The sequence below is a fragment of the Mobula hypostoma genome, chromosome 16 (assembly GCF_963921235.1).
Source record: "Mobula hypostoma chromosome 16, sMobHyp1.1, whole genome shotgun sequence".
NCBI lineage: Eukaryota > Metazoa > Chordata > Chondrichthyes > Myliobatiformes > Myliobatidae > Mobula > Mobula hypostoma.
Window position 1 is genome coordinate 67,200,414 of NC_086112.1, and position 25,967 is coordinate 67,226,380.

The 25,967-nt window shown below is 45.0% G+C and overlaps 1 protein-coding gene across 1 annotated transcript in view; it reads right to left on the reverse strand.

Moving 5' to 3' along the window:
• Positions 1 to 25,967, reverse strand: part of LOC134357497 (FERM and PDZ domain-containing protein 1) — a 99,920-nt gene that overhangs the window by 69,628 nt on the left and 4,325 nt on the right. Inside the window, exons 2-3 of the mRNA XM_063069122.1 lie at positions 5,218 to 5,322; positions 3,234 to 3,329 (exon numbers count right to left, since the gene is read on the reverse strand). Coding sequence (XP_062925192.1) covers positions 3,234 to 3,329; positions 5,218 to 5,322 — 201 coding nt within the window. The remainder of the gene's footprint in view (positions 1 to 3,233; positions 3,330 to 5,217; positions 5,323 to 25,967) is intronic.

Here is a 25,967-nt window from a genome sequence, read left to right on the forward strand (position 1 = left end):
GCGTTGAGGAGCTGAAAGAGTGCCTTTCCTCTTTCCATCTATACCAAGCTCCCTGGTCTATTGTTCTATCTATATAAACTCTCTTGTTTACTGCAACACTTCCACCAACCACTGCTTGAAGCCATATTATCTCAACTTCTCATTCCACAGAATACCACTTCACTTTGTGTGACCCCCTTGTAACTATGGGAGTCAATATGGCAGATTCTGTGGCCATTACGTCCCTGAACTCAGAGCACAGCCTTAGCAGATGAGACCTTGTTGAAATCTGAAACTAGTTCCCAAACTGGTTCCTGATTGGTGAGCTCCATCCAGCCCAGTGCAAGGCCTTCTTGCATAAATGGTATATCCTGCTCAAAAAATGTTTTAATGGCTAGCTAATTACGCAACCTGCGCGCACACACGCAAACGCACACCCACCACCACCACCAGACCCCCACGTGCATTGTGTCTGCTGAATGGGAAACACTGGACAAGTCACCATGATAAATACTGGAATAATACGCTGACATAAAATTATGAGAAGGGGGATTACTTTTATGACAAGGAAGTGCATGACCTGTAATATAGTTTATTTAAAATGTGGGCATAGACATTGCAGACTACAGACCCATTGCTGTGATGTCTCTGCTTCTGCATCAGTGAAATACTTTGAGCAGTAGAACAATCGATACAATCAGTTCATGTGATTACCAACAATCCTCCCCTGGATTGACACTGTTCTGGACAGCAAAGACTAAGAGTCCTAAAGTTTGCGTCGGCTGCCTGTTCTAGCACTAAGAGCAATTCTTCTTGTCTGAACAAGAACTTGGAGTTGGAGAAGGAGAAGATCCAGTGGTCATGGTCCATGTAGGTACAAATGGCATGGCCAAATGAGCAGGGAGATTCTGTGAAGGATTATGAGAATTTCAGGCAGAACCACAATGGTTATAATACCTGGAGTATTAGGATTAGAGAGACAAATGCATGGCTTAAGTGGTAGAATTGCAGAATCTGGAAATTTGGAGAAATACACAAAGGCCTGGAAGAGTCATCCATAGGGAAAGTTGACAGTCAGCATTTCAGTTCAAGACATTTCATTAGTTCTGGGGAAGAGTCTTGACTGAAAGCGTCAGCTCTTCATTTCCCTCTGTAGATGGTGCCTGGCCTGCAGAGTTCCTCCAGCTTCTTTGGCTGTTGCTGTCGTTGAAACGGGTTCTGATTCCGGGGTTACCAGGAAAGAAGAGAGCTATTCGATTGGGATGGGCTGTACCTGAACAATACTGGGACCTGTGTCCTGATGAGTCACGTGCATCGGGTAGTAGACTGGGTTTTATACCAACTAGGGAGGGGGAGAACTCCGAGAATGGATGATTTAATACATCAGGAGGAAATGAGAGAGGAGTGGCGCAGGACAGTGAGAGGGAAACTGACAGTCACAGTGAGACAAACTGAGGTAGAAGATGTAAATGAAAATGTGCAAAACAGAATCATAACTGTAAAAATACCAAAGTTTAATGTTCTTTATGTGAATGGAGATAGTATTTGCAACTGGACGGATGAGTTGATAACACGGATAACAATATACATGTATGAAATAATAGCTGTTACAGAAAGGTGTTTGAAGGCAGACCAGGACTGTGTGCAGAGTTAAAGAGTGTTCCAAAACAATCGGCTGAAGGAGAAAGGAGGTGGGTTTGCATTGTTAACTGAGGAAGGTACAGTACCAGACCAGAGCTCAGCTGTGATATAAATGTAGTGGATAGTGAAGTGTAACTGGTTTCAGCTGGCATCATAAATAGCAGGGGAAAGAAGACACAGGCCGGAGTAATCTATAGGCCCACAAAAGATGACACCTCAGACGGTTAGAGCAGAAACAAGTTGAGAGACAGGTCAGAAGAGAGATGATGGCAAATATTCAGTCAGCTGGTCTATGTCTGCCTGAATCAAAGAGGAGATTTCTAAGACAATCCATGGTTAATAAAGGAGATCGAAGATAGTGTGAAAATGAAAACTAGGCTATACAGAGTAGTAAGGACTAGTAGTAGACCAGAGTTTTGGGATTTCAGGATCCAGCAAGAGAATACTAAAAGGCTTACACAGGAAGGGCAGAATTAATTTTTGAGAGAAAACTTGCATGCATTAAAACAACAAACAGTGAATGTTCCATTGGATATAAATAGGAAAGTATGGGGTCTCTAAAGGCTGATTTATACTTCTGCATCAAATTGATGCCATAGGTATGGCATCACCACGAACCCTACACAGTGCCTATGTGGATCCCTACGCCGTAGCCTGACACGCACCATTCCCAAAATGTAACTACGTGTCGCGGCAACGCAGACCTCAACAACTGTGATTGGTCCACTTCTTAGCATCGCATTTCCTCCTACGCTGCAGTAGCTTCCCATTGGGCAACCGAAGGGCAGGGAAGGAACTCTGGCTGCAATGCTTTCCATAAAGCTTTACAGACCTCCGAAATTATGGAGGACACATTTCGCTTTTATGAAAAAAGACACTCGTTTTAAACTTGTTGAGCCCAAGAAAGACTACCATAACCATGAAGCCTTGCACAGGCAGGTGTGTGCACATGTGCAACGTGCCCGAATTGCAGAGCGATGCAGACACACCAACGCACAAGTATAAATGCTCACAACGTGCGTAGGCCACTTGCATAGGTTACGGCGTTGAGTTGACGCAGAAGTATAAATCAGCCTTTTGGATAGAGATGGGTAAATGTACACCAGCAAACAAAGAAATATATTGAATAAATGTTTGCATCTGCCTTCACCATGGAACACACGGGTTATATCCCTAAGATATCAGACAGGAGGTCATATCTTTTGCTGACCGCTCAATAACGCTCAATTACACTTAACTTCCATTTGCATATGCTTAAGTTTCATCGATTCAAGATTGAATGTTTGCTAATTGCTAATAAAGGATCGGAATACCTATCCTTGACTTTTGAAGCAATCATTATTGGGGTGAGGGTGCCTCATGCAAGTATAACAAGTCCACCGGGTCACTGGCAGCGGCAATTGTTTTAGTTTTGGTTTGGCCGCTACAATCATGTTAAATGGCAGGGCAGGCTCAAATTGTTTGGTGGACCACATCTGCCTGGTTGTGATGTACTGTACATGTGTACTTGTGATCGGTCAATGAAACAAATGGCTGGGAATTTTCCTGAATAAAACCTTCAAGGAAGAAAGCAAACGGCAATGAGCTAAGAGACCTGGAAGAGTCTTTCTTACCTTCACAGTTGTATTTTTATCATATCTAAAGGCTTTAGTTTGTCCATTTTCCAAATATACTTTGAGAACATTAGGCATAAACAAAAGTGAGTTACCCTGTGAAGAGGAAAAAAAACATCAACCACTAGAATTATTTATTACAATAAAGAAGCAAAGTCATGTACAGTTATCTTTACTTTACTCTGATACCATTGCTTAACTGAAGGTGAAGGAAAGTTGGCGGGGGGGTGGGGGAAGGTGCAGGAAATGGGACAAGAACCATTGCTGCTGGAACTATAGGGACAGAATGAAATTTCAACAGAAGAGAACTGAAAACAGATCATCAACCCACCATTACGAGTTCCACACTGCAGAGCTAGAGATTTCACTGAATCTACTAGTTCTCCTGAGAGCTAAGATCAAGTAGATGGGTATAAATATAATTATAATATAAATATAATTGCAAACAAAGCATGACAGCTCCTCTGCTTCGACAGGAGTCTGCAGAGATTTGGCAGGTCATCAAAGTCCTTGACAAACTTCAATAGATGCATGGTGGAAACGGTGCTGACCAGCTGCACTACAGCCTGGTATGGGAACATCAATGCCTTTGAGCGGAAAATCCTACAAAAGGTAGTAGATTCAGCCCAGTACATCATGGATAAAACCCTCCCTGACACTGAGCACACCGACACAAAACTTTGCCATAGAAAAGCAGCATCCATCATCAAAGACCTTCACCACCCAGCCCATGATCTCTTCTTGACGCTGCCATCAGGTGGTAGGTACAGGAACCTCAGGACTCACTCCACCAGGTTCAGGAACAGTTTCTACCCCTCAAAAGGCTCTTGAACAGAAGGAGATAACTACATTCATTCTACTTCTGGTGTTCCACAACTGATGGTCTCACTTTAAGGACCCCATCTTGTCATTCCATGCTTGCTATTTATTGCTATTTATTTATCTTTGTATTTGCAGAGCTTGTTGTCCAGTGATCCTGATTACAGTTACTGTTCTATAGATTTACTGAGTATGCACAGGGAAAAGAATCTCAGGGTTGTATGTGGTATGTTCTCTGATAATAAGTTTTGCATTGAACTTTGAAAAATTTGTCACACAACCCATGGCTCAGATCTCAAAACATGTATATATCTTCTCCTTTTTATTCTTGTATCTCTAGCAGGTATCAACTCACCCCATTGCTCAAATGCGATGCAGCTCCTGGATTAACATTTTGGAAATGAAAATCGGGGCAGCTATTCGATCTGAGTGCATTGCAATCTGCCCACCACAGTAACCATGTCGCCTGTTGGAGGCATCATAACTGGCTCTATGATTCTGTATGTTGGCAGGATCCCACCCTCCCTGCATATGGAGTGTTTGTCCCACTCCCATCAGGGAAGAGGCTGTGCAGCATTCACACCAGGAACACTAGACCCAAACACAGCTGTTTCCGCAAACCGTTATGCTGACAAACACCTCCACTCATTAATCCTCCCCACCACCACGACATACACATCTCCTAGTGTCACTCTATCTACTGACAATCAGTCTATATACAGTATATAACAGTTACTTGTACATTGTGCTTTAAAAGATTGCTTTTATATTTATACATATTGGATTTTTATTGTGTTCTTTATACAGTAACGGATCTGGAGCAACAATCATTTTGTTTTCCTTTACACTTGCATACTGAAGAATGGCAATAGACAGTCTTGAGTCTTGAAATTATTCCATTGTGTAATTCTGTGCACCCATAAACTTGTTCTTATTTAACAGTTTTACATTGTATTCTCACTTGGTACTGAAGGGAGTATCTTTGCTAGAGAGAATGCCTACAGTTCCTTAATGCTCACCTCAACACTAAAGGAAGTGGTGTACAACCAGACAAAAGGCCAATTCGTTCAGAAAAACAAAGGGTTTTCACCCAGAACCAGCTTGCCTCTGATAGAAATGCAATGGGTAAACCCAGCAATCAGCAAGACCTGCAGGAGAGACAAACCTGTGTATGGCCATTGACAATCACTTCCTCAGCAAACCGTACTTTGACTGGATTGCTTTTCAGTCTGGCTCGTTTCTCATCAGTGATAAACGATGACTTGGGCCCCTGAATAAAGCAGAAAGTATTACAATTAAATCATAGCACTGACCTTCTGCAACGAGATTGTATTGCTTTTAGGTAACTGCGCACTGAAGTTCAGTTTACAGAAGGGTATTTGTGTGATCCAAACTCGAGTATTAAATTGATAATAACAGATCATAAAAATAACATAGGAAATCATTTCCAGCTGTTTAGGGGCTAGTGGAGGTTCAATAACTCAACCAGATCAGTCAGCGACAGAATATTTCACCTTGAATCTACCATACTCATGCTCACTGTTATCCCAGCATCTGTTTTTCTACACTTTACATTTTACACATTGCATTATCTGTGTGTAGTATCTTAGAGTAATATAACACAGAAAAAAAAACCCTTCAGCTCAACTGGTCTATGCCAACCACAGCATGCCCTCTGCTAGTCCCAGTTGCCGCATTTGGCCCATAGCCATCCACGCCACTCCATCCATGTACCTGTCCAAAAGCATCTTAAATGTTGAAATTGTACCCACTCGAACACTTCTTCTGACAGTTCATTTCAGCTATTCTCTACTTTCAGTGTAAAGACACAACCTGTCAGCTCTCTTTTAGATCTCTCCTCTCTTATTTGTATCCGTGCCTTCGAGCTGTGGACTCCCCAACCCTGGGGAAAAGTCTATGACTGTTCACCTTATCTATGCCTCTCATAATTTTATAATCTTCTATGAGCTCACCCTCAGTTTCATATACTTCATGGAACAAAGGTCCAGAGTGGGCAACTTCTTCCATTACCTCAGACACTTCACTCCAACCAGCAGTCACGTGAACCCCTTTACTCCAGCCAGTATTCATGTAAATCCCTTCACTCCAGCCAGTACCAATGTGAATCACTTCACTCCAGCCGGTATCCACATGAATTCCTTCACTCCAGCCAGTATCCACATAAATCCCTTCACTCCAGCCAGTATCCACGTGCATCCCTTCACTCCAGCAAGTATCCATGTGAATCCCTTCACTCCAGCCAGTATCCACGTAAATCCCTTCACTCCAGCCAGTATCCCCATAAATCCCTTCACTCCAGCCGGTAACCACATAAATCCCTTCACTCCAGCCAGTATCCACGTAAATCTCTTCACTCCAGCCAGTATCCACATAAATTCCTTTACTCAAGCCAACATTCACGTAAATCGCTTTACTCCAGCCAGTATCTATGTAAAACCCTTCACTCCAGACAGCATTCATGTAAATCCCTTTACACCAGTCAGTATCCACGTGAACCTCCTTACTCCAGCCAGCATCCACGTGAATCCCTTCACTCCAGCCACTATCCACTAGAATCCCTTTACTCCAGCCAGCATCCACATAAATCCCTTCACTCCAGCCAAGATTCACGTAAATCCCTTTACTCCAGCCAGTATCCACGTGAATCCCCTCACTCCAGCCAGTATCCACATGAATCCCTTCACTCCAGACAGTATCCACATGAATCCCTTTACTCCAGCCAGTATCCACGTCAACACCTTTATTCCAGCCATCATCCATATAAATTCCTTTACTCCAGACAATAGCCACATTAACTCCTTTACTAGAGCCAAGATTCACGTAAATCCCTTTACTCCAGCCAGTATCCACGTGAATCCCCTCACTCCAGCCAGTATCCACATGAATCCCTTCACTCCAGACAGTATCCACAGGAATCCCTTTACACCAGCCAGTATCCACGTGAATCCCTTTACTCCAGCCAGCATCGACTTAAATTCCTTTACTCCATCCATTATCCACATAAATTCATTTACTCCAGACAACATTCACGTAATTCCCTTTACTCCAGCCAGTATCGACGTGAACCCCGTTACACCAGCCAGTATCCACATAAATCCCTTTAATCCAGCCAGTGTTCACATATGTCCCTTTACTCCAGACAGTATCCACGTGAATCCCTTCACTCCAGACAGTATCTACATGAATCCCTTTACTCCAGCCAGTATCCACGTGAACCCCTTTACTCCAGCCAGCATCCATATAAATTCCTTTACTCCAGCCAATAGCCACATAAACTCCTTTACTCCAGCCAACATTCACCTAAATCACTTTACTCCAGCCAGTATCCACATGAATCCCTTCACTCCAGTCAGTATCCACATGAATGCTTTTACTCCAGTCAGTATCCACGTGAATTCCTTCACTCCAGCCGGAATCCACATAAAATTCTTTATTTCAGCAAGGATCCACATAAATCCCTTTACTCCAACCAGTGTCCACATAAGTCTCTTTACTCCAGCCAGTATACACGTGAATTCCTTTACTCCAGCCAGTTTCACGTAAATCCCTTCACTTAAGCCCGTATCCACGTAAATCCCTTCACTCCAGCCAGTATCCACAGAAATCCCGTCACTCCAGCCAGTATCCACAAAATCCCTTAATTCCAGCCAGTATCCATATAAATCCCATCACTCCAGCCAGCATCCACATAAATGCCTTTTTCCGCCAGCCAGTATCCACATAAATCCCTTCACTCGAACCAGTATCCACGAATCCCTTCATTCCAGACAGTATACATGTGAATTCCTTTACTCCAGCCAGTATCCACGTGAATCCCTTCACTCCAGCTAGTATCCACATGAATTCCTTCACTCCAGCCAGTATCCACGTGAATCCCCTCACTCCAGCCAGTATCCACATGAATCCTTTCACTCCAGACAGTATCCACAGGAATCCCTTTACACCAGCCAGTATCCACGTGAATCCCTCTCCTCCAGCCGGCATCCACATAAATTCCTTGACTGCAGACAACATTCACGTAAATACCTTTACTCCAGCCAGTATCCTCGTGAATCCCTTTACTCCAGCCAGTATCCTCGTGAATCCCTTTACTCCAGCCAGTATCCACATGAATCCCTTCACTCCAGACAGTATCCACGTAAATCCAGTCACTCCAGCCAGTATCCACGTAAATCCCTTTACTTTAGCCAGTATCCACAATCCCTTCACTCCAGCCAGTATCCACATAAGTTCTTTAACTCCACCCAATATCCACGTGAATCCCTTCACTCCTGCCAGTATACACGTGAATCCCTTCACTCCAGCAGGTATCCACGTGAATCTCCTCACTCCAGCCAGTATCCACATGCATCCCTTCACTCCAGACAGTATCCACATGAACCCCTTTACTCCAGCCAGTATCCACATAAATCCCTTAAATCTAGCCAGTATCCATGTGAACTCCTTCACTCCGGCAAGCATCCATGTACATCCCTTCACTCCTGCCAGTATTCACATAAATCCCTTCACTCCAGCCAGCATCCACATGAATCCCTTCACTCCAGACAGTATCCATGTGAACCCCTTTACTCCAGCCAACATCCACATAAATTCCATTAATCCAGCCAGTATCCACATAAATTCCTTTACTCAAGCCAACATTCACGTAAATCGCTTTACTCCAGCCAGTATCTATGTAAATCCCTTCACTCCAGACAGCATTCATGTAAATCCCTTTACACCAGCCAGTATCCACGTGAATCTCTTTACTCCAGCCAGCATCCACGTGAATCCCTTCACTCCAGCCACTATCCACTAGAATCCCTTTACTCCAGCCAGCATCCACATAGATCCCTTTACTCCAGCCAGCATCCACATAAATCGCTTCACTCCAGCCAAGATTCACGTAAATCCCTTTACTCCAGCCAGTATCCACGTGAATCCCCTCACTCCAGCCAGTATCCACATGAATCCCTTCACTCCAGACAGTATCCACATGAATCCCTTTACTCCAGCCAGTATCCACGTGAACCCCTTTACTCCAGCCAGCATCCGTATAAATTCCTTTACTCCAGACAATAGCCACATTAACTCCTTTACTCCAGCCAAGATTCACGTAAATCCCTTTACTCCAGCCAGTATCCACGTGAATCCCCTCACTCCAGCCAGTATCCACATGAATCCCTTCACTCCAGACAGTATCCACAGGAATCCCTTTACACCAGCCAGTATCCACGTGAATCCCTTTACTCCAGCCAGCATCGACTTAAATTCCTTTACTCCATCCATTATCCACATAAATTCATTTACTCCAGACAACATTCACGTAAATCCCTTTACTCCAGCCAGTATCGACGTGAACCCCATTACACCAGCCAGTATCCTCATAAATCCCTTTAATCCAGCCAGTGTCCACATAAGTCCCTTTACTCCAGCCAGTATACACGTGAATTCCTTTACTCCAGCCAGTTTCATGTAAATCCCTTCACTTAAGCCCGTATCCACGTAAATCCCTTCACTCCAGCCAGTATCCACATAAATCCCGTCACTCCAGCCAGTATCCCCATAAATCCCTTCACTCCAGCCAGTAACCACATAAATCCCTTCACTCCAGCCAGTATACACGTAAATCTCTTCACTCCAGCCAGTATCCACGTGAATTCCTATACTCCAGCCAGCATCCACATAAATCACTTTAATCCAGCCAGTGTCCACGTGAATTCCTTCACTCCAGCCAGGATCCACGTAAATCCCTTCACTCCAACCAGTATCCACATGAATCCCTTCACTCCAGACAGTATCCATGTGAACCCCTTTACTCCAGCCAGCATCCACATAAATTCCTTTACTCCAGCCAACATTCACTTAAATCGCTTTACTCCAGCCAGTATCTATGTAAATCCCTTCACTCCAGACAGCATTCATGTAAATCTCTTTACTCCAGCCAGTACCGACGCGAACCTCTTTACTCCAGCCAGCATCCACGTGAATCCCTTCACTCCAGCCAGTATCCACTAGAATCCCTTTACTCCAGCCAACATCCACATAGATCCCTTTACTCCAGCCAGCATCCACATAAATGCCTTTACTCCAGCCAGTATCCACGTGAATCCCTTTACTCCAGCCAGTATCCACGTAAATCCCTTCACTCCAGCCAATATCCACATAAATCCCATCACTCCAGCCAGTATCCACATAAATCCCTTCACTCCAGCCAGTATAAACATAAATCCCTTCACTCCAGCCAGTATCCACATAAATCCCTTCACTCCAGCCAGTATCCACGTAAATCCCTTCACTCCAGCCAGTATCCACATAAATCCCTTCACTCCAGCCAGTATCCACATAAATCCCTTCACTCCAGCCAGTATCCACATAAATCCCTTCACTCCAGCCAGTATAAACATAAATCCCTTCACTCCAGCCAGTATCCACGTGAATCCTTTCACTCCAGCCAGTATCCACGTGAATCCCCTCACTCCAGCCAGTATCCACATGAATCCCTTCACTCCAGACAGTATCCACAGGAATCCCTTTACACCAGCCAGTATCCACGTGAATCCCTTTACTCCAGCCAGCATCGACTTAAATTCCTTTACTCCATCCATTATCCACATAAATTCATTTACTCCAGACAACATTCACGTAAATCCCTTTACTCCAGCCAGTATCGACGTGAACCCCATTACACCAGCCAGTATCCTCATAAATCCCTTTAATCCAGCCAGTGTCCACATAAGTCCCTTTACTCCAGCCAGTATACACGTGAATTCCTTTACTCCAGCCAGTTTCATGTAAATCCCTTCACTTAAGCCCATATCCACGTAAATCCCTTCACTCCAGCCAGTATCCACATAAATCCCGTCACTCCAGCCAGTATCCCCATAAATCCCTTCACTCCAGCCAGTAACCACATAAATCCCTTCACTCCAGCCAGTATCCACGTAAATCTCTTCACTCCAGCCAGTATCCACGTGAATTCCTATACTCCAGCCAGCATCCACATAAATCACTTTAATCCAGCCAGTGTCCACGTGAATTCCTTCACTCCAGCCAGGATCCACGTAAATCCCTTCACTCCAACCAGTATCCACATGAATCCCTTCACTCCAGACAGTATCCATGTGAACCCCTTTACTCCAGCCAGCATCCACATAAATTCCTTTACTCCAGCCAGCATTCACTTAAATCGCTTTACTCCAGCCAGTATCTATGTAAATCCCTTCACTCCAGACAGCATTCATGTAAATCTCTTTACTCCAGCCAGTACCGACGCGAACCTCTTTACTCCAGCCAGCATCCACGTGAATCCCTTCACTCCAGCCAGTATCCACTAGAATCCCTTTACTCCAGCCAACATCCACATAGATCCCTTTACTCCAGCCAGCATCCACATAAATGCCTTTACTCCAGCCAGTATCCACGTGAACCTCTTTACTCCAGCCAGTATCCACATAAATCCCTTCACTCCAGCCAATATCCACATAAATCCCATCACTCCAGCCAGTATCCACATAAATCCCTTCACTCCAGCCAGTATAAACATAAATCCCTTCACTCCAGCCAGTATCCACATAAATCCCTTCACTCCAGCCAGTATCCACGTAAATCCCTTCACTCCAGCCAGTATCCACATAAATCCCTTCACTCCAGCCAGTATCCACATAAATCCCTTCACTCCAGCCAGTATCCACATAAATCCCTTCACTCCAGCCAGTATAAACATAAATCCCTTCACTCCAGCCAGTATCCACGTGAATCCTTTCACTCCAGCCAGTATCCACGTGAATCCCCTCTGTCCAGCCAGTATCCACATGAATCCCTTCACACCAGACAGTATCCACATGAATCCCTTTGCTCCAGCTGGTATTCACGTGAACCCCTTTACTCCAGCCAGCATCCATATAAATTTCTTTACTCCAGCCAGTAGCCACATAAACTCCTTTACTCCAGCCAACATTCACGTAAATCCCTTTACTCCAGCCAGTATCCACATGAATCCCTTCACTCCAGTCAGTATCCACAGGAATCCCATTACACCAGCCAGTATCCACGTGAATCCCTTTACTCCAACCAGCATCCATATAAATTCTTTTACTCCAGGCAATATCAACATAAATTACTTTACTCCAGCCAACATTCACATAAATCCCTTCACTCCAGCCAGTATCCACATAAGTCCCTTCACTCCAGACAGTATCCACATGAATCCATTTACTCCAGCCAGTATCCACGTGAACACCTTTACTCCAGCCAGCATCGACATAAATTCCTTTACTCCAGCCAATATCCACATAAATTCATTTACTCCAGACAACATTCACGTGAATCCCTTTACTCCAGCCAGTATCCACGTGAACCCCGTTACACCAGCCAGTATCGACATAAATCCCTTTAATCCAGCCAGAGTCCACAAATGTCCCTTTACTCCAGACAGTATCCACCTGAATCCCTTCACTCCAGGCAGTATCCACATGGATCCCTTTACTCCAGCCAGTATCCACATGAACGCCTTTAATCCAGCCAGAATCCATATAAATTTCTTTACTCCAGCCAATAGCCACATAAACTCCTTTACTCCAACGAACATTCACGTAAATCACTTTACTCCAGCCAGTATCCACATGAATCCATAAACTCCAGTCAGGATCCACATGAATCCCTTTACTCCAGCCAGTATCCACGTAAATCCATTCACTCCAGCCAGTATGCACATAAATCCCTTCACTCCAGCCGGTATCTATATAAATCCCTTCACTCCAGCCAGCATCCACATAAATTCCTTTACTCCAGCCAATATCCACATAAATTCCTTTACTCCAGCCAACATTCACGTAAATCCCTTTACTCCAGCCAGTATCCACATAAGTCCCTTCACTCCAGACAGTATCCACATGTATCCCTTTACTCCAGCCAGTATCCACGTGAACCTCTTTACTCCAGCCAGCATCCACATAAATTTCTTTACTCTAGCCAATATTCACATAAAGTCCTTTACTCCAGACAAATTCATGTAAATCCCTTTACTCCAGCCAGCATCCACATAAATTCCTTTACTCCAGCAATATCCACAGAAACTCCTTTACTCCAGCCAGTATCCACGTGAATTACTTCACTCCAGCCAGAATCCACATAAAATTCTGTATTTCAGCCAGCATCCAATCCCTTTACTCCAACCAGCGTCCACATGTCCCTTTACTCCAGCCAGTATACACGTGAATTTCTTTACTCCAGCCAGTATTCACGTAAATCCCTTCACTTAAGCCAGTATCCACGTAAATCCCTTCACTCCAGCCAGTATCCACGTAAATCCCGTCACTCCAGCCAGTATCCACGTAAATCCTTTTACTTCAGCCAGTATCCATGAGAATCCCTTTACCCCAGCCAGTATCCACAAAATCCCTTCACTCCTGCCAAAATCCACATCAGTTCCTTAACTCCACCCAATATCCACTTGAATCCCTTCACTCCAACCAGTATCCACACGAATCACTTCACTCCAGACAGTATCCACATGAATCCCTTTACTCCAGCCAGTATCCACGTAAATCCCTTCACTCTAGCCAGTATCCATGTGAACGCCTTCACTCCAGCAAGCATCCACGTAAATCCCTTCACTCCTGCCAGTATTCACATAAATCCCATCACTCCAGCCAGCATCCACATAAATGCCTTTTTCCGCCAGTCAGTATCCACGTAAATCCCTTCACTCCAACCAGTATCCACATGAATCCCTTCACTCCAGACAGTATCCATGTGAATTCCTTTACTCCAGCCAGTATCCATGAGAATCCCTTCACTCCAGCTAGTATCCACGTGAATCCCTTCACTCCAGCCAGTATCCACATGAATCCCTTCACTCCAGACAGAATCCAAATGAATCCCTTTACTCCAGCCAGTATCCACGTGAACACCTTTACTCCAGCCAACATCGACATAAATTCCTTTACACCATCCAATATCCACATAAATTCCTTTACTCCAGACAAGATTCACGTAAATCCCTTTACACCAGCCAGTATCCACGTGAACCCCGTTACACAAGCCAGTATCCACATAAATCCTTATAATCCAGTCAGTATCCACATGAATCCCTTTACTCCAGCCAGTATGCACATGAATCCCTTTACTCCAGCCAGTATCCACGTAAATTCCTTCACTCCAGCCAGTATCCACGAAAATCCCTTCAGTCCAGCCAGTATCTATATAAATCCCTTCACTCCAGCCAGTATCCACGTTAATCCCCTCACTCCAGCCAGTATCCACATGAATCTCTTCACTCCAGACAGTATCCACGTAAATCCCGTCAGTCCAGCTAGTATCCACGTAAATCCCTTTACTTCAGCCAGTATCCACAATCCCTTCACTCCAGCCAGTATCCACATAAGTTCCTTAACTCCACCCAATATACACGTGAATCCCTTCACTCCTGCCAGTATACACGTGAATCCCTTCACTCCAGCAGGTATCCACGTGAATCTCCTCACTCCAGCCAGTATCCACATGAATCCCTTCACTCCAGACAGTATCTACATGAACCCCTTTACTCCAGCCAGTATCCACATAAATCCCTTAAATCCAGCCAGTATCCATGTGAACTCCTTCACTCCGGCAAGCATCCACGTACATCCCTTCACTCCTGCCAGTATTCACATAAATCCCTTCACTCCAGCCAGCATCCACATAAATGACTTTTTCCTCCAGCCAGTATCCACGTAAATCCCTTCACTCCAACCAGTATCCACATGAATCCCTTCACTCCAGACAGTATCCATGTGAACCCCTTTACTCCAGCCAACATCCACATAAATTCCATTACTCCAGCCAGTATCCACATAAATTCCTTAACTCAAGCCAACATTCACGTAAATCGCTTTACTCCAGCCAGTATCTATGTAAATCCCTTCACTCCAGGCAGCATTCATGTAAATCCCTTTACACCAGCCAGTATCCACGTGAACCTCTTTACTCCAGCCAGCATCCATGTGAATCCCTTCACTCCAGCCAAGATTCACGTAAATCCCTTTACTCCAGCCAGTATCCACGTGAATCCCCTCACTCCAGCCAGTATCCACATGAATCCCTTCACTCCAGACAGTATCCACATGAATCCCTTTACTCCAGCCAGTATCCACGTGAACCCCTTCACTCCACACAGTATCCACATGAATCCCTTTACTCCAGCCAGTATCCACGTGAACCCCTTTACTCCAGCCAGCATCCATATAAATTCCTTTACTCCAGACAATAGCCACATTAACTCCTTTACTCCAGCCAAGATTCACGTAAATCCCTTTACTCCAGCCAGTATCCATGTGAATCCCCTCACTCCAGCCAGTATCCACATGAATCCCTTCACTCCAGGCAGTATCCACAGGAATCCCTTTACACCAGCCAGTATCCACGTGAATCCCTTTACTCCAGCCAGCATCGACTTAAATTCCTTTACTCCATCCATTATCCACATAAATTCATTTACTCCAGACAACATTCACGTAATTCCCTTTACTCCAGCCAGTATCGATGTGAACCCCGTTACACCAGCCTGTATCCACATAAATCCCTTTAATCCAGCCAGTGTCCACATATGTCCCTTTACTCCAGACAGTATCCACGTGAATCCCTTCACTCCAGACAGTATCTACATGAATCCCTTTACTCCAGCCAGTATCCACGTGAACCCCTTTACTCCAGCCAGCATCCATATAAATTCCTTTACTCCAGCCAATAGCCACATAAACTCCTTTACTCCAGCCAACATTCACCTAAATCACTTTACTCCAGCCAGTATCCACATGAATCCCTTCACTCCAGTCAGTATCCACATGAATGCTTTTACTCCAGTCAGTATCCACGTGAATTCCTTCACTCCAGCCAGAATCCACATAAAATTCTTTATTTCAGCAAGGATCCACATAAATCCCTTTACTCCAAACAGTGTCCACATAAGTCCCTTTACAACAGCCAGTATACACGTGAATTCCTTTACTCCAGCCAGTTTCACGTAAATCCCTTCACTTAAGCCCGTATCCACGTAAATCCCTTCACTCCAGCCAGTATCCACAGAAATCCCGTCACTCCAGCCAGTATCCACAAAATCCCTTAATTCCAGCCAGTATCCATATAAATCCCATCAGTCCAGCCAGCATCCACATAAATGCCTTTTTCCGCCAGCCAGTATCCACGTAAATCCCTTCACTCGAACCAGTATCCACGAATCCCTTCACTCCAGACAGTATCCACATGAATCCCTTCACTCCAGCCAGTATCCACGTGAATCCCCTCACTCCAGCCAGTATCCACATGAATCCTTTCACTCCAGACAGTATCCACAGGAATCCCTTTACACCAGCCAGTATCCACGTAAATCCCTCTCCTCCAGCCGGCATCCACATAAATTCCTTTACTGCAGCCAACATTCACGTAAATACCTTTACTCCAGCCAGTATCCTCGTGACTCCCTTTACTTCAGCCAGTATCCACAATCCCTTCACTCCAGCCAGTATCCACATAAGTTCTTTAACTCCACCCAATATCCACGTGAATCCCTTCACTCCTGCCAGTATACACGTGAATCCCTTCACTCCAGCAGGTATCCACGTGAATCTCCTCACTCCAGCCAGTATCCACATGAATCCCTTCACTCCAGACAGTATCCACATGAACCCCTTTACTCCAGCCAGTATCCACATAAATCCCTAAAATCCAGCCAGTATCCATGTGAAGTCCTTCACTCCGGCAAGCATCCACGTACATCCCTTCACTCCTGCCAGTATTCACATAAATCCCTTCACTCCAGCCAGCATCCACATAAATGACTTTTTACTCCAGCCAGTATCCACGTAAATCCCTTCACTCCAACCAGTATCCACACGAATCCCTTCACTCCAGACAGTATCCATGTGAACCCCTTTACTCAAGCCAACATTCACGTAAGTCGCTTTACTCCAGCCAGTATCTATGTAAATCCCTTCACTCCAGACAGCATTCATGTAAATCCCTTTACACCAGCCAGTATCTATATAAATCCCTTCACTCCAGCCAGTATCCACGTGAATCCCTTTACTCCAGCCAGTATCCACGTGAATCCCTTCACTCCAGCCAACATTCACGTAAATCGCTTTACACCAGCCAGTATCCACATAAATCCCTTTACTCCAGCCAGCATTCACATAAATGCCTTTACTCCAGCCAGTATCCACGTAAATTCCTTCACTCCAGCCAGTATCCACATAAATCCCTTCACTCCAGCCAGTATCCACGTGAATCCCTTCACTCCAGCCAGTATCCACGTGAATCCCCTCACTCCAGCCAGTATCCACATGAACCCCTTAACTCCAGTCAGTATCCACGTAAATCCCGTCACTCCAGCCAGTATCCACGTAAATTCCTTTAATTCAGCCAGTATCCACAATCCCTTCACTCCAGACAGTATCCAAATGACTCCCTTTACTCCAGCCTGTATCCACGTGAACACCTTTACTCCAGCCAGCATCGACATAAATTCCTTTACTCCATCCAATATCCACATAAATTCCTTTACTCCAGACAACATTCACGTAAATCCCTTTACTCCAGTAAGTATCCACGTAAACCCCGTTACACCAGTCAGTATCCACATAAATCCCTTTAATCCAGCCAGTATCCACATGAATCCCTTTACTCCAGCCAGTATCCACGTAAATCCCTTCACTCCAGCCAGTATCCACGTAAATCCCTTCACTCCAGCCAGTATCTATATAAATCCCTTCACTCCAGCCAGTATCCTCGTGAATCCCTTTACTCCAGCCAGTATCCACGTGAATCCCTTCACTCCAGCCAGTATCCACGTGAATCCCCTCACTCCAGAAAGTATCCACAGGAATCCCTTTACACCAGCCAGTATCCATGTAAATCCCTTCACTCCAGCCAATATCCATGTAAATCCCTTCACTCCAGCCAGTATCCACATAAATCTCATTACTAGAGCCAGTATCCACGTGAATCGCTTCACTCCAGCCAGTATCCACGTGAATTACTTTACTCCAGCCAGCATCCACATAACTCACTTTGCTACAGTCAGTATCCACGTGACTCTCTTTTAGTCCAGCCAGTATTCACCTAAATCCCTTCACTCCAGCCAGTATCCACGTGAATCGCTTCACTCCAGCCAGTATGCACCTGAACAACTTTACTCCAGACAGCTTCCATATAAATTCCTTTACTCCAGCCAGTATCCACATAAATTCCTTTACTCCAGCCAACATACACGTAAATCGCTTTACACCAGCCAGTATCCACATAAATCCCTTTACTCCAGCCAGCATCTATATAAATCCCTTCACTCTAGCCAGTATCCTCGTGAATCCCTTTACTCCAGCCAGTATCCACGTGAATCCCTTCACTCCAGGCAGTATCCACATGAATCCCTTTACTCCAGCCAGTACCCACATGAATCCGTTTACTCCAGCCAGTGTTAACGAAATCCCTTCACTCCTGCCAGTATCCACGTAAATCCCTTCACTCCAGCCAGTATCTATATAAATCCCTTCACTCCAGCCAGTATCCTCGTGAATCCCTTTACTCCAGCCAGTATCCACGTGAATCCCTTCACTCCAGCCAGTATCCACATGAATCCCTTTACTCCAGCCAGTACCCACATGAATCCGTTTACTCCAGCCAGTGTTAACGAAATCCCTTCACTCCAGCCAGTATCCACGTAAATCCCTTCACTCCAGCCAGTATCTATATAAATCCCTTCACTCTAGCCAGTATCCTCGTGAATCCCTTTACTCCAGCCAGTATACACGTGAATCCCTTCACTCCAGCCAGTATCCACGTGAATCCCCTCACTCCAGCCAGTATCCACATGAATCCCTTCACTCCAGACAGTATCCACAATCCCTTCACTCCAGCCAGAATCCACATAAGTTCCTTAACTCCACCCAATATACACGTGAATCCCTTCACTCCTGCCAGTATACACGTGAATCCCTTCACTCCAGCAGGTATCCACGTGAATCTCCTCACTCCAGTCAGTATCCACATGAATCCCTTTACTCCAGCCAGTATCCACAGGAACCCCTTTACTCCAGCCAGTATCCACATAAATCTCTTCACTCCAGCCAGTATCCATGTGAACCCCTTCACTCCAGCAAGCATCCACGTAAATCCCTTCACTCCTGCCAGTATTCACATAAATCCCTTCACTCCAGCCAGCATCCACATAAATGCTTTTTTCCTCCAGCCAGTATCCACGTAAATCCTTTCACTCCAACCAGTATCCACATGAATCCCTTCACTCCAGACAACATCCATGTGAACCCCTTTACTCCAGCCAACATCCACATAAATGCCTTTTTCCTCCAGCCAGTATCTATGTAAATCCCTTCACTCCAGACAACATTCATGTAAATCCATTTACTCCAGCCAGTATCCACGTGAACCTCTTTACTCCGCCAGCATCCACATAAATCCCTTCACTCCAGCCAGTATCCACGTGAATCCCCTCTCTCCAGCCAGTATGCACATGAATCACTTCACTCCAGACAGTATCCACATGAATCCCTTTACTCCAGCCAGTATCCACGTGGACCCCTTTACTCCAGCCAGCATCCATATAAATTCCTTTACTCCAGACAATAGCCACATCAACTACTTTACTCCAGCCAAGATTCACGTAAATCCCTTTACTCCAGCCAGTATCGACGTGAATCCCCTCACTCCAGCCAGTATCCACGTGAACCCCTTTACTCCAGCCTGCATCCATATAAATTCCTTTACTCCAGACAATAGCCACATAAATTCCTTTACTCCAGCCAATATCCACACAAATTCCGTTACTCCAGCCAACATTCACGTAAATCTCTTCACTCCAGACAGTATCGAGATGAATACCTTTACTCCAGCAAGTATCCACGTGAACACCTTTACTCCAGCCAGCTTCGACTTAAATTCCATTACTCCATCCAATATCCACATAAATTCCTTTACTCCAGACAACATTCACGTAAATCCCTTTACTCCAGCCTGTATCCACGTGAATCCCCTCACTCCAGCCAGTATCCACATGATTCTCTTCACTCCAGACAGTATCCACAGGAATCCCTTTACACCAGCCAGTATCCATGTGAATCCCTTCACTCCAGCCAGTATCCACATAAATCCCAATACTAGAGCCAGTATCCACGTGAATCGCTTCACTGCAGCCAGTATCCTAGTCAATTCCTTTACTCCAGCCAGAATCCACATAAGTCACTTTACTCCAGCCAGTTTCCACGTGACCCCCTTTTAGTCCAGCCAGTATTCACGTAAATCCCTTCATTCTAGCCATTATCCACGTAAATCCCTTCACTCCAGCCAGTATCCACGTGAACACCTTTACTCCAGATAGCTTCCATATAAATTCCTTTACACCAGCCAGTATCCACATAAATCCCTTTACTCCAGCCAGCATCCATATAAATGCCTTTACTCCAGCCAGTATCAACATAAATCCCTTCACTCCAACCAGTATCCACGTGAACAAATTTACTCCAGCCAGCATCCATGAGAATCCCTTTACTCCAGCCAGTATCCACGTGAATCCCTTCACTCCAGCCAGTATCCACATGAATCCCTTTACTCCAGCCTGTATCCACGTGAACACCTTTACTCCAGCCAGCATCGACATAAATTCCTTTACTCCATCCAATATCCACATAAATTCCTTTACTCCAGACAACATTCACGTAAATCCCTTTACTCCAGCCAGTATCCACGTGAATCCCTTTACTCCAGCCAGTATCCACGTGAATCCCTTCACTCTAGCCAACATTCACGTAAATCGCTTTACACCAGCCAGTATCCACATAAATCCCTTTACTCCAGCCAGCATCCACATAAATGCCTTTACTCCAGCGAGTATCAACGTAAATCCCTTCACTCCAACCAGTATCTACATAAGTCCCTTCACTCCAGCCAGTATCCACGTGAACAACTTTACACCAGCCAGCATCCACGTAAATCACTTCACTCCAGCCAGTATCCATGAGAATCCCTTTACTCCAGCCAGCATCCACATAAATCCCTTTACTCCAGCCAGCATCCACATAAATCCCTTTACTCCAGCCAGCATCCACATAAATGCCTTTACTCCAGCCAGTATCCACGTAAATTCCTTCACTCCAGCCAGTATCCACATAAATCCCTTCACTCCAGCCAGTATCCACGTGAATCCCTTCACTCCAGCCAGTATCCACGTGAATCCCCTCAAGCCAGCCAGTATCCACGTAAATCCCTTTAATTCAGCCAGTATCCACAATCCCTTCACTCCAGACAGTATCCAAATGACTCCCTTTACTCCAGCCGGTATCCACGTGAACACCTTTACTCCAGCCAGCATCGACATAAATTACGTTACTACATCCAATATCCACATAAATTCCTTTACTCCAGACAACATTCACGTAAATCTCTTTACTCCAGTCAGTATCCACGTGAACCCCGTTACACCAGCCAGTAACCACATAAATCCCTTTAATCCGGTCAGTATCCACATGTGTCCCTTTACTCCAGCCAGTATCCACGTAAATCCCTTCACTCCAGCCAGTATCCACGTAAATACCTTCATTCAAGCCAGTATCCACGTAAATCCCTTCACACCAGCTCAACGTTCAGGGATATTCAATATTCAGGAGGGATAGACACGAAGGAAGGGGAGGTGGGGTGGCGTTGCTGGTTAAAAAAGAGATTAACGCAATAGAAAGGAAGGACATAAGCCGGGAAGATGTGGAATCGATATGGGTAGAGCTGCGTAACACTAAGGGGCAGAAGACGCTGCTGGGAGTTGTGTACAGGCCACCTAACAGTAGTAGTGAGGTCGGAGATGGTATTAAACAGGAAATTAGAAATGTGTGCAATAAAGGAACAGCAGTTATAATGGGTGACTTCAATCTACATGTAGACTGGGTGAACCAAATTGGTAAAGGTGCTGAGGAAGAGGATTTCTTGGAATGTATGCGGGATGGTTTTTTGAACCAACATGTCGAGGAACCGACTAGAGAGCAGGCTATTCTGGACTGGGTTTTGAGCAATGAGGAAGGGTTAATTAGCGATCTTGTCGTGAGAGGCCCCTTGGGTAAGAGTGACCATAATATGGTGGAATTCTTCATTAACATGGAGAGTGACGTAGTTAATTCAGAAACAAAGGTTCTGAACTTAAAGAGGGGTAACTTTGAAGGTATGAGACATGAATTAGCTAAGATAGACTGGCAAATGACACTTCAAGGATTGACGGTGGATATGCAATGGCAGGCATTTAAAGGTTGCATGGATGAACTACAACAATTGTTCATCCCAGTTTGGCAAAAGAATAAATCAAGGAAGGTAGTGCACCCGTGGCTGACAAGAGAAATTAGGGATAGTATCAATTCCAAAGAAGTAGCATACAAATTAGCCAGAGAAAGTGGCTCACCTGAGGACTGGGAGAAATTCAGAGTTCAGCAGAGGAGGACAAAGGGCTTAATTAGGAAGGGGAAAAAAGATTATGAGAGAAAACTGGCAGAGAACATAAAAACGGACTGTAAAAGCTTTTATAGATATGTAAAAAGGAAAAGACTGATAAAGACAAATGTAGGTCCCCTGCAAACAGAAACAGGTGAATTGATTATGGGGAGCAAGGACATGGCAGACCAATTGAATAATTACTTTGGTTCTGTCTTCACTAAGGAGGACATAAATAATCTTCCAGAAATAGTAAGGGACAGAGGGTCCAGTGAGATGGAGGAACTGAGCGAAATACATGTTAGTAGGGAAGTGGTGTTAGGTAAATTGAAGGGATTGAAGGCAGATAAATCCCCAGGGCCAGATGGTCTGCATCCCAGAGTGCTTAAGGAAGTGGCCCAAGAAATAGTGGATGCATTAGTGATAATTTTTCAAAACTCGTTAGATTCTGGACTAGTTCCTGAGGATTGGAGGGTGGCTAATGTAACCCCACTTTTTAAAAAAGGAGGGAGAGAGAAACCGGGGAATTATAGGCCGGTTAGCCTAACGTCGGTGGTGGGGAAACTGCTGGAGTCAGTTATCAAGGATGTGATAACAGCACATTTGGAAAGCGGTGAAATGATCGGACAAAGTCAGCATGGATTTGTGAAAGGAAAATCATGTCTGACGAATCTCATAGAATTTTTTGAGGATGTAACTAGTAGAGTGGATAGGGGAGAACCAGTGGATGTGGTATATTTGGATTTTCAAAAGGCTTTTGACAAGGTCCCACACAGGAGATTAGTGTGCAAACTTAAAGCACATGGTATTGGGGGTAAGGTATTGGTGTGGGTGGAGAATTGGTTAGCAGACAGGAAGCAAAGAGTGGGAATAAACGGGACCTTTTCAGAATGGCAGGCGGTGACTAGTGGGGTACCGCAAGGCTCAGTGCTGGGACCCCAGTTGTTTACAATATATATTAATGACTTGGATGAGGGAATTAAATGCAGCATCTCCAAGTTTGCGGATGACACGAAGCTGGGTGGCAGTGTTAGCAGTGAGGAGGATGCTAAGAGGATGCAGGGTGACTTGGATAGGTTGGGTGAGTGGGCAAACTCATGGCAGATGCAATTTAATGTGGATAAATGTGAAGTTATCCACTTTGGTGGCAAAAATAGGAAAACAGATTATTATCTGAATGGTGGCCGATTAGGAAAAGGGGAGGTGCAACGAGACCTGGGTGTCATTATACACCAGTCATTGAAAGTGGGCATGCAGGTACAGCAGGCGGTGAAAAAGGCGAACGGTATGCTGGCATTTATAGCGAGAGGATTCGAGTACAGGAGCAGGGAGGTACTACTGCAGTTGTACAAGGCCTTGGTGAGACCACACCTGGAGTATTGTGTGCAGTTTTGGTCCCCTAATCTGAGGAAAGACATCCTTGCCATAGAGGGAGTACAAAGAAGGTTCACCAGATTGATTCCTGGGATGGCAGGTCTTTCATATGAAGAAAGACTGGATGAACTGGGCTTGTACTCGTTGGAATTTAGAAGATTGAGGGGGGATCTGATTGAAACGTATAAGATCCTAAAGGGATTGGACAGGCTAGATGCGGGAAGATTGTTCCCGATGTTGGGGAGGTCTAGAACGAGGGGTCACAGTTTGAGGATAGAGGGGAAGCCTTTTAGGACCGAGGTTAGGAAAAACTTCTTCACACAGAGAGTGGTGAATCTGTGGAATTCTCTGCCACAGCAAACTGTTGAGGCCAGTTCATTAGCTATGTTTAAAAGGAAGTTAGATATGGCCCTTGTGGCTACAGGGGTCACGGGGTATGGAGGGAAGGCTGGGTTCTGAGTTGGATGATCAGCCATGATCATAATAAATGGCGGTGCAGGCTCGAAGGGCCGAATGGCCTACTCCTGCACCTATTTTCTATGTTTCTATGTTTCTACCAGCCAGTATCTATATAAATCCCTTCACTCCAGCCAGTATCCACGTAAATCGCTTAACATCAGCCAGTATCCACATATATCCCTTTAATCCAGTCAGCATCCACATAAATGCCTTTACTCCAGCCAGCATCCACATAAATGCCTTTACTCCAGCCAGTATCCACGTAAATTCCTTCACTCCAGCCAGTATCCACATAAATCCCTTCACTCCAGCCAGTATCCACGTGAATCCCTTCACTCCAGCCAGTATCCACGTGAATCCCCTCACTCCAGCCAGTATCCACGTAAATCCCTTTAATTCAGCCAGTATCCACAATCCCTTCACTCCAGACAGTATCCAAATGACTCCCTTTACTCCAGCCTGTATCCACGTGAACACCTTTACTCCAGCCAGCATCGACATAAATTCCGTTACTCCATCCAATATCCACATAAATTCCTTTACTCCAGACAACATTCACGTAAATCCCTTTACTCCAGCCAGTATCCACGTGAACCCCTTTACTCCAGCAAGCATCCATATAAGTTCCTTTATTCCAGCCAATATCCACATAAACTCCTTTACTCCAGCCAACATTCACGTAAATCACTTTACTCCAGCCAGTATCCACATGAATCCCTTCACTCCAGTCAGTATCCACATGAATCCCTTTACTCCACCCAGTATCCACGTAAATACCTTCACTCAAGCCAGTATCCACGTAAATCCCTTCACACCAGCCAGTATCTATATAAATCCCTTCACTCCAGCCAGTATCCACGTGAATCCCTTTACTCCAGCCAATATCCACGTGAATCCCTTCACTCCAGCCAACATTCACGTAAATCGCTTTACACCAGCCAGTATTGACATAAATCCCTTTACTCCAGCCAGCATCCACATAAATGCCTTTACTCCAGCGAGTATCAACGTAAATCCCTTCACTCCAACCAGTATCCACATAAGTCCCTTCACTCCAGCCAGTATCCACGTGAACAACTTTACACCAGCCAGCATCCACGTAAATCACTTCACTCCAGCCAGTATCCATGAGAATCCCTTTACTCCAGCCAGCATCCACATAAATCCCTTTACTCCAGCCAGCATCCACATAAATGCCTTTACTCCAGCCAGTATCCATGTAAATTCCTTTACTCCATCCAATATCCACATAAATTCCTTTACTCCAGACAACATTCACGTAAATCCCTTTACTCCAGTAAGTATCCACGTAAACCCCGTTACACCAGTCAGTATCCACATAAATCCCTTTAATCCAGTCAGTATCCACATGTGTCCCTTTACTCCAGCCAGTATCCACATGAATCCCTTTACTCCAGCCAGTATCCACGTAAATCCCTTCACTCCAGAGAGTATCCACGTAAATCCCTTCACTCCAGCCAGTATCTATATACATCCCTTCACTCCAGCCAGTATCCTTGTGAATCCCTTCACTCCAGCCAGTATCCACATGAATCCCTTCACTCCAGCCAGTATCCACGTGAATTCCCTCACTCCAGCCAGTATCCACATGATTCCCTT